General features: G+C 36.5%; 2 protein-coding genes and 1 long non-coding RNA gene across 5 annotated transcripts in view; 2 read left to right on the forward strand and 1 right to left on the reverse strand.

Moving 5' to 3' along the window:
• Positions 1-2562, forward strand: part of LOC119582437 — a 2674-nt gene extending 112 nt beyond the window's left edge. Inside the window, exons 1-2 of the long non-coding RNA XR_005229634.1 lie at positions 1-173; positions 2365-2562. The exon at positions 1-173 is cut by the window's left edge and continues 112 nt beyond it. This is a non-coding gene — a long non-coding RNA (uncharacterized LOC119582437). The remainder of the gene's footprint in view (positions 174-2364) is intronic.
• The window catches only part of LOC119582434, an 8790-nt gene continuing 455 nt past the window's right edge, over positions 1666-10000 (reverse strand). For all 3 annotated transcript variants that reach the window (XM_037930648.1, XM_037930649.1, XM_037930647.1), the window contains exons 2-12: positions 6707-9111; positions 6390-6562; positions 6143-6247; positions 5785-5928; positions 5461-5577; positions 4675-4823; positions 4361-4465; positions 3897-4140; positions 3590-3715; positions 2344-2523; positions 1666-2009 (exon numbers count right to left, since the gene is read on the reverse strand). In XM_037930648.1, the coding sequence (XP_037786576.1) occupies positions 1857-2009; positions 2344-2523; positions 3590-3715; positions 3897-4140; positions 4361-4465; positions 4675-4823; positions 5461-5577; positions 5785-5928; positions 6143-6247; positions 6390-6562; positions 6707-9032 (3822 nt within the window). In that variant the 5' untranslated portion in view covers positions 9033-9111 and the 3' untranslated portion in view covers positions 1666-1856. The remainder of the gene's footprint in view (positions 2010-2343; positions 2524-3589; positions 3716-3896; positions 4141-4360; positions 4466-4674; positions 4824-5460; positions 5578-5784; positions 5929-6142; positions 6248-6389; positions 6563-6706; positions 9112-10000) is intronic.
• LOC119582435 (optineurin-like) overlaps positions 2837-10000 on the forward strand; it is a 31120-nt gene continuing 23956 nt past the window's right edge. The window contains exon 1 of the mRNA XM_037930650.1: positions 2837-2861. Coding sequence (XP_037786578.1) covers positions 2852-2861 — 10 coding nt within the window. The 5' untranslated portion in view covers positions 2837-2851. The remainder of the gene's footprint in view (positions 2862-10000) is intronic.

The raw sequence follows: 10000 nt of genomic DNA on the forward strand, positions 1-10000 counted from the left end.
CATAACGATACTATTACTATGATCAGTGGCATTAAGAATGTTATTATATTGTTGAAATATTAATAGCGATTTCCTGCTTCCTTCAAAATCCTCGTCCCTGTGAGAACCACACAACAACACACACTTTCTTCTTTGTCTCGTTCGCCTTCCGTTTCGCAGTATTTCTGTTATCTGTAAGTTTATTCAACCTTCCCCTATCCCCTCATTTTGGTGTTTATTCAGAGTACCTTCACATGACCGACCACACCGAGAGTGGCAACAATGGATTCCTCTGACTCTCTACTCCCCATTTATATAGAAATTATGACGCAAACATCCCCCCACCTCCCCCAGTACCTACAACTTTAGCCCTGATAGTATGGGAGGGTATGAATGGTACCAGGGAATTGCGAGGTACAGTATTATTAGTGTACAGTTAATCAGTCAACATATATCCATATGCAGGATGCTGTGCCCCAAACAACCTCTCCCCCGAACTTGAATGCACTACTTATGGACAGCATGATAAAGTATTCCTGACGAAGACATAATCGAAACTGGTCAAATACATCTCTTGTATTGTGAAGATAGTCATTCACATTCATACCTTTTATACATTTGTCAATATGAATACGGCAGGATAGAGCTCGAGACAGGCTCCAACATACCCTCCCATGCAATTGGAGCCAAGAATGTAGGGGTTTAAAGGAAGGAGGGACTACATCTATGGATAGCAGAGCGTGGGAGGAATCCCTTCGATACTGCTATTGCCATGATCGGTCGTGCGAGGGTATTCTGAATAATTATCGAGTGTATATGTATGTTTTACATTTCGATTCTGTGCACAGTTTTATATTGGCTCAATCAACAATTTGCTCTTCCAGAACTGTAACAGTTTGAAAGGTGCTTCACTAACTTGGGGGAAATTGGATTATTATTAGTGTTTTACTATTTTCATTAAAAGTTTCATTATTATTGCTAATATAATTAAGAATGTTAGTGGTAGTAGTAGTATTTCTTACTAGTAGTAATTATTAATAGTAGTTATATTAACATTACTAATGATAATCATCATATTGTATATCTGCCATTCTTATTGCTGTCATCATAATCAGTTTTGACAACTACATTGCTCCAACATGTAAATTATTACCTATCTGTATTATAAGTGAATTAATTTGCATCAATCATCACTCTTTTTAGTGTTACTCTTAAAAATCTACTCCACCTCTGATTTCTTGATACAGTGTAAAAAAAAAAAAAGGCTCTGGTATCATTTTCTATTAACTTAAGGCACAAAGGTTATAATTCTCTAAAAGTACAAGGCACTTACAAAGGAGCAGAATAATATGAGCATTCTATTGAAAAACAAAAGATTAAAAATCCAGACCCTTTATGAAAAGCTCTTCAGAAGTGTTTTGTTACCAAGGTAAACTATGTATATCTTAACTTGGAAAAATACAAAACATTCATTAAACTTTTTTTTTTTTTTTTTTTTTTTTTTTTTTGTCCTTATGACCAAGTGTTAGGGGTTATTTTGAACCTTGTAAAAATGCTTCTTCCATATAACTGCTTTGCCATGTAATTTAACATATTATTTTAAGAAAAATTTAGTAATTTAAGTATGAATAGAAAAAAACTGACCTTTACCTTAATACATTATAAAACAGGGTTACAAAAAGACAATTTTTCCACTTCAATTTGTATTCAAAAATTCACATCCTGTGTACAATATTATACATAATTACATCATTATTCTGTACAGTATAGACGAAATTTTGAAGGAAAACAGATATGGGGAAAATAATCATACATGAAGATCTAATTTCCCTCTCTTCCACAAGTTCCTTCTGTTGATATGCTTTATCCTCTACAAGTTAGTATCGAGAAGTCATAACAGTTGTTAGGTAGCGCCGCTTTTCTTCTCCACCGAGGATACCAATCTCTGCTACGACCTCCTCCATACCCACTGTGTGCCAGCCTTCCTCGTCCAGCTCGCTGTTGTATTCCAGTCCAAGTTCGTTCAGCACCTGAGGAATTGATATTCAATTTAAATATGGCTCCTGAGTCATCTATCTTGATATTACAAATGATTCTACACTTTTGGAATTAGGATTAAATAGGCTAGTCATATAAACAGTAATACGAATAGCAACAGAAATAATTATATTCATATAATGATGATGATAAAAAAGTAATGATAACAATGGTAAAAATAATAAAAAGAAATGGTAGCGATAATATTAATAAAAATTATTAATAATCATCATCATCATCATCATTCAACAATCATGACAATAACATGTTAACAATAACAATGATTAATAATAATGATAATGAAAATGACAAAACACATTTGATTACCATTTCATTCTCATTCATCAGTGCAATGTTGTGAAGAATGCAAGCAGCCCTGATGAGCTTCCCGTTTGTTTCAACATGCCTGTCCAGGAGCTGCATTCGCCGGAATCGCGACTTGAAAACTGTCATGGCATTGGCCGACAATTTCTGAGCTTCGTTGTGATTCTCATTGAACAGCGCTTCCTGAGTGTCAGAAAAATAAAATGTATGTACTCATATCTATGACCTTATTCTCATTATTTGTCTTCCTTTTTCACCTTCTCGCTTTCTTCTACTCCTACCATTTACAACATGGGTCAACAATATATACTTGCTCTGACCTGTACTTGCTCTGATTGCATATTAAATCTTGTAAATATTGGTATTCCAGTACAGGTTCTTATAGAATTTGATGAGACCTCCAGGTCGCCAATGAGTTGAAAGGAGGTCAAGAAATGGACTTGAAAGAGAATGGGCGAGTAGCAAGGCCAGGAGATTAAATAATTGTTGGGAGTCTCAAGGGTTTCAACAAATGACTAGAGGTAAGTAATATATGAGAAGTGTCCTGGACATTCATACAAGACTTTTAGGTCCCTGTAGAATTATAGATGTCTAAACCTCTCCCTGGTGTTGTGTTTTGTGAAGGGTCATTTACATGAGGGATGAAAGCCTGCATAGCCACCTCTCCTGTGCAAGGATGGTCACACACCTTTACTCATCCAATATATATGAAAATGTTAGTGAGGTATTACTTAAATCAGAATTCCCTCTTTTGATTTTATAACAATATATACTTTTTTCTCAAAATATACTCTATAGGGTAGGTTATGACGTAATTTCATTAAAATTTATGATTGGGGATAACTGAAAATTCTGAAACTTTATTCGGGGTTAAATGGACCACTGCATCCTAGGAAGACAATGCAAGTCAAGTCAAGAGGAAGCACTTTCATTTGACTTGTTGAAACAACACATCTTTGATTATTAATGCTTGTTTATAAAGCCTTCAAATTTACATTTCAAATGGCTATGAAATGAAACTGTAATTTAACTTTTGAAAAGACATTTATTTCAAAACTAAATATCTAATTATGAAAACATTTAAGTTCTATGTTCAAGGACACTTTATTGCAATAATGTATAAAGTTGTCCTTATTTGAGAGTACTATGCTCTAATGCTAGTGCTCTTCAACTAAATGAAATCAAGAAAATTAAAGAAATAATACTAAATTACAGATAAATACATTCATCAAATAAATTTTTGTCATACCTGATATGTCAATGTTTCCGTCATATGAGGTGTCATCACAGCTGGAGCCAATGGATACACAGCCGGTGCTACAAGATGAGTCTCAGCACTAGTCAGATTTTGTATAGTTATCCAAGCATCAGATTCCTTTGAAGAAAAGAAAAGAAAAGAAAAGAAAGAAAGAAAAAAAGTGTAAGGAAATAGAAAGCTAAAAACAACAATGACACAACCTTATCACTGTCTAATATAATGACTGCATTTCACTGATTATCAACACATTACAAACAAAGTATCAGTACATCATTCTTAAACAGTCATCTCCCCATACCTGGAAAACCTGGAAACGAGTCCCTGTTTTGGGAGCGTCCAGATGGATGTCCCGGAACACAAGTCGATGGTCGACAACGAACTGCAACACAAAGCCATACTTGGATTCCTCTTCAGTAGTGACATAGGCGTAATTCAGTCGGTCGTCACCTGCAGGAGCCATCATGTGAATGAGGGCGGCATCCAGGGCCCCAAACACGCCTGGGAATCCACAGTCATGCTTGATCACTTCAGCTATCTTCACTCTGAAATTATTTGGGGGATGTCAATCCAGGATGCTGCTCAAGATGTATGCATGCAATCAAGTTTATTGTTAATATATGTATATATATTTAGGGGGAGGGGTACAGGCTGGAAGTGTGTGTTTGTGCCCATGCATATGCTTAATCATGCATTTGTAATCGTTAAAAGTCTTATATACATACAGACACAGGAACTTCTGACAGAAGGAAATTGCCCACTAACCTTTCTTCAACTGGTGGCCATTTTAAATACTTTTCCTGCTGCCCAAGCAAGAAGTCTGCAAACATCACCACAGTCTCAAAGAGTTTCCCAGCCTTCACTTTAAACCTAGAAAGGAAAATTAATATCCTCTTCATTTCTAGATGTGAGGATATTTTTCATACTTCTTGCAATCAGCTGTTACATATTCATAGACACCATATAAAAAACATAAAGATTCAAGATTGTGAAAAGCATAAACACTTGTTCAAGAAAATTATACTGAAAGTCAGCTGTAATGAAGCAACTGTTACTACAAAAATATACTGTTATCATACTTAGCACTAGCCACAGACAGGTTGTCAGTCGACCCGAGGTAATACAGCCCAGCCAGAACCAGTTGGTCTCGTGGCTGGACTTTATCCGCTGGAAGACCTGCTGCCTCTAATCTGAAGGACTCCACTCTGTGCCACTCATCAACTAGTATCTGCAAACAAGAGATGGGTGTTTTTCTTTTTCTTTTCAGAAACTGAACTTGCAGATACAAAAGAAAGATACTCAAGGAAAGGAAATGCAAACAAATATACTATGTATCAAGATAGTAAGCTTGGCTTGGCTTTTCCCAGTGATGAAAATGAAGAAGTGAAATATTATATTATATATATCATACCCACCATATAATGCTTGGGACTGTCCTCATATATCCATTATAAAAGTATGTATTAGGCTAGGCACTATCATAAAGAAAGCAGAGTTTTGCAAATAAAATATTGTGAAAAAGGACAAAGAATGTGTGTGTGTGTGTGTGTGTGTGTGTGTGTGTGTGTGTGTGTGTGTGTGTGTGTGTGTGTGTGTGTGTGTGTGTGTGTGTGTGTGTGTGTGTGTGTGAGAGAGAGAGAGAGAGAGAGAGAGAGAGAGAGAGAGAGGAGAGAGAGAGAGAAAGAGAGAGAGAGAGAGATACATTCAAAGAAAAAAAATTTGCGCCAGACACTAGTTCCACCTTGGATGGAAATCCTATAGATTAGCATAAATATTTTTCCCCTCTTTCTGCTACCATTCAACTAAACTGTATGGCATTAAAGCTAACCAAACATTTAACTTCCAACAATAACCAAATCACATACCTGATATACAGGCTTTGTGACTCTGAATGTCTGAAGGAAGTCCCCATCATTCAGCTCTGTGTCCCACGTCGGCAGTAATGACAGACGGCTGCTTCTTTGTTTGCGAGGTCTGCTGGTCTGCAAAAATAGAAACATACGTGATTTTTTTTACATACAAGGACATGGATATACAGGTAAATTATTACCAGTAATGAAAGATTAAAAAAGAAATATGTATATATTCATACCCCCCCCAAAAAAAAAGAAAACAAAAGTAACCAAGCAACACAGAGTAAGAATTTTGAGAATCAGGCAAAATACAAGCTTATCCAGTTAATTACTCACTGGACCTTTCCTATGATTGCAGTGATCAGATTCCTTTGGTAACTGTATGTAGATTCTCCTCTCTCCAAACACTTGCTCCTCCTTTAGAGCAGTTCTCAAATTATTTGATTTCAGCTTCTTTGCCTCACGGGAATTTATGTCCACCTGTTTAAAATAAATTTGATACCATGTAGCATCAAAGCAACTATTGTACTGACAATTTATTTGACACAGATACAAAAGATCTTGCATGGCTAAAACCATCATCTAATTTTAATGACAAGTATCAGGAAATATCCATGATATAGTCTCTGCTTAGGGAAACATCTTAAATTATATCACATGTAGTTTTTTTTACATAAAAACTAGATGTGCTTACCTTAAAATCTGGAAATTTAATCACATCTTTGAGAAATATTTTGGCAGGACAATCCACTTTTTTGGAAACATGTTTTGGTACTTCCTCTTCCTTCCACATATCATTCTGTTATGTTAAAGAGACAGACAAATTAGAAATTACATAATTATTTCATTGACTAGCATCCATCAAAGTCATCAGTGCCTTTATTAAAATAAAAGTCAAAAGACTAAAATAATACGAGTTACTAAGCAACATAGTTCTTTACCTTTTTTCTTTCTATATGATTTTTCTTTTGATAGGCACTCCTGTTTACTCCATACTGACACTCTAATACTTTGGTTCCATTCAGTATATATGGCACTCCATCAAACTCTGGCAGAGTGTTCTCCCTTGTCTCTTCTTGCTGCCAGAGGATCTTGCGATTGTCTACACTCCATTCTGGAAATTGGGAAAATTGCATAAATAAAATAATAAATCTTAAATCTTGCATAATAAATCTTAATATTCATAAAAAAAAAGTATGGTACACAATGCCTGTTACTGTATTCTTGAAAATTAAATCATCTTTTAAAAACAGCTTACCATCTCTACCAAAACTTCTCTGAACCTTGTAGCATGTGAAACGGGAAGAAGTTCGTTGTTGGAAGAGATTCACAACCTCATTGGCCCTGTCTACAGAGAGAACATACCCACAGTTTGGTTTTAGCATGTAATCAAAGTAGTCTGCATCCATCTCTGTTTTAGCTATAATTTCCCCACTCACAATGTTCTCTTCGGCTGCAGCTTCAGGTGTTTCAACTGCTTCTGTAACATCCATATTTACATCAACTTGGTTTCTCAGATATCCTACTTCACTTTTCTCACTGCTCTCTTCTTGCGGTAAATATCTATTATAACTTCTGTGTGCAAAGGGAGGGTACGAGAAGTTATCTTTATCAATGTCATGATTGTGAGTCTGGACGTACTTCACATTCACAGAGCCATCGCTCAGCTCCTTGACTAGCATTCTAGCTGGACACACTAGTCCTGTTTTGACTCTCCCCTTCTTCCATTTTCTGGATGCACTTCTCCCAAGCTCTCCTGGAGTACTAGGGTATCTGTCTGGGCCATTGTACTGACAGACATATGAAAGATAGACCTTACCCTCAGAAGATGTTACACTATGTCTTGTACTAAAGTATGAAAAACTCCTCAGTTCTTCATCTTCCTTCCACAGTTTGAAATCTGCTATTGACTGAAAATTTTTCTCTACAACTGATATTTCTAGATCTGTATGGTCATTTTCGACATGCTTCATCATGGAAGAAATATGGAAGAATTTCTTCTCACATGCAGGATGAATACATTGTGTTTTCTTGAGTTTTTCATCTTTCCCGCACATCTCTTTATGCCTCTGCAAGCTCTGTATATTTCTATACACTGTATTACAATTTTGACATCTTAGCTCATTCTCCATACTGCTCTCACACACCATTTCTGGATGGTCCTTCTTGATATGCTCTGCAAGTCTTGACTTGTGGAAGTATTCTCTTGTACATGACGGTGATATGCACTGTGATTTTTTAAGCTTTCCTTTTTTACCGCATACTTTGGCATGTGTCCTCATACTTCTCAAGTAAAGGTATTCTCTGTCACATCTAGGACACTTAAAACTTAGTTTTGGTTCTTTGTAATCCATCTCTGGATGATCTTCAGCTAAATGCTGAACCAACCTGCACTTGTGAAAGAATTCTTTTTTACAAGAGGGATGTACACAGCGTGTCTTGGAGAGTTTACTATGTTCACCACATGACTTTTTATGCGTTTGAAAGCTTGAAAAATATGTGAATCCCCTATGACAATTATCACACTCATAATGAGAGGCAGGCTTCAAAACAACTTTAATATCAGGGTGACACTGTTCAACATGTTGATTTAATAAAGCTCTATTGAAGAATTCCTTTTTACAATCTGGGTATATGCACCGTATTTTCTTTTTTCCTTCTGCCCTCCCAATTTTTTGAGAGAGAGATAATTTACCACAGGTTCTCTGGTGGATACGTAAAGCTGATACCTGAGAAAACAATTCGTGACACCTTGGACAAGCAAATTCACTGTCTCTCCTGTCAAATTCAAGTGCTTGTTCGGGCTCCTTTTTTGATATGTGGTTCCTTTCAAAATGTTCAATCATGCGAAATTTATGAAAGAACTCCTTTTCACACAATGGATCTATGCATTTGGTTTTCCGGAGTTTACTTTCCTTGCCACAAATTTTCTTGTGAGATTCCAGAGTCCGCAAATGGAAGTAAATTCGGTCACATACTTCACACTGGAAAGTACCCTCCTTCTTCATACTACTCATATCCTCTTCAATAACATGGCTCTCTGAATCAACAGTGGAGTCTGCATCCTCCCTTCTACTCTGCAGTGACATATTAAGTCTTCGGATGTCTGGTTTTACATCCCGTAGCTCATTGAATGCCTGCACATCTTCAACCTCTTGTTTGACCCACACTTTCATAACATTTGGCTGTCTGGTAGAAAAATGGACTTGGTTATTTGGGTGTGCTTCCACCACTCTGGGATGTTTTTCAGATTCCACCATCATCATCTCCCCGTCTCTCTGAGTATGCTGCTCAGGTAGATCCGTCATCTCAGGAACTTCTATTCTCTCCTGTTTTAACCGCACTGGAATAACCCTAACTTGATGTTTTGAAGGTTTTGTAAGTGTTTTTGTAAGTGTTAATCTTGTACTTTGAGGAGGAGGGTCTTGGTGGTGCTCAGTTCCTTCTCTGTGATCTATGACAATACAAGCTCTGCCCTCAAAGCCCCATTGTTCCTCCTCACTCACTTCAAAGTCTCCATTCTCTATGGTAATGCTGACTTCCGGTTGGTCGTCGAAGTCTCCAACAGTATTACTTTCTTCCATTGTAAAGTTTTCTATTATTTTTCAAAATGCCTTCATAATATCAGTGAACACTCATGTTTAATTTCTTGTTGCACCGCATCTGAAAAAAAAAAAAAGTTCTAAAATTTATTGTAATCACATAAGCTTTGAAAATTAGTTAAGAGACTAGTACATTCTTTTACATAGTAAAAACTAATAAACAGTACAAGCATAAGACACTGAAAAGGGATAAAATTTTAATAAATTCTAGTGAGGGTGAGTATACAATAACGAGCAGAGCTCTGTGCCAGGGGATTGTCCAGCCCACAGTCAGGCAAGTGTGACCTCATCCCAGCAATTGGATATAACTCATGGAATGATGAGGCATCACCTAGCATCTGGTAATATTTGGCAGGACATGATAGGGCATTTCCCATTTCCATTTCTTTAATAGGCATTATAGTACACTTATCTCTATCTTCATGCTATGCTATTCGGGACAAATAATTCAAATTTTCTACTTCATATTTATATACAAAACTGTACCACATATGATGGCACAAAACTTAAAAACTTTGATGAGCTAACCTGGAGCAGATTCACAAATATACACAAAAGAACAATTGATCGATTCAGTTCTCCACTCATGGTTTGACTATACTTTTAAGTCTGTGTATCTGTCAACAACAACATAACAAGAAACGGAGTCCTTCTCACATTCATTTTTTTCCTTACTTGTAGCCATTTGTTTGAAGGATATTACAAATTTCCTAGGAAAAGAATCAATTGCTTTGCTCTATAATTACTGCAACATATTGGATTTTAATACAGAGATGCATATGAAATGAACGTGCATGGTAGGGAGGTTATGCAATAAAAGCCTATCATGGTGGTTGGATGTGGGGGGAAGGGGGGGGGCGCAGGATGAATATAGGTGTGCTTAAACTAGGAGTTACAAAGTGTGTGGAATATCAACTATCATTTTAATTTTCGCATTACAACAGTATTCA

The sequence above is a fragment of the Penaeus monodon genome, chromosome 16 (assembly GCF_015228065.2).
Source record: "Penaeus monodon isolate SGIC_2016 chromosome 16, NSTDA_Pmon_1, whole genome shotgun sequence".
Classification (NCBI taxonomy): Eukaryota; Metazoa; Arthropoda; class Malacostraca; order Decapoda; family Penaeidae; genus Penaeus; species Penaeus monodon.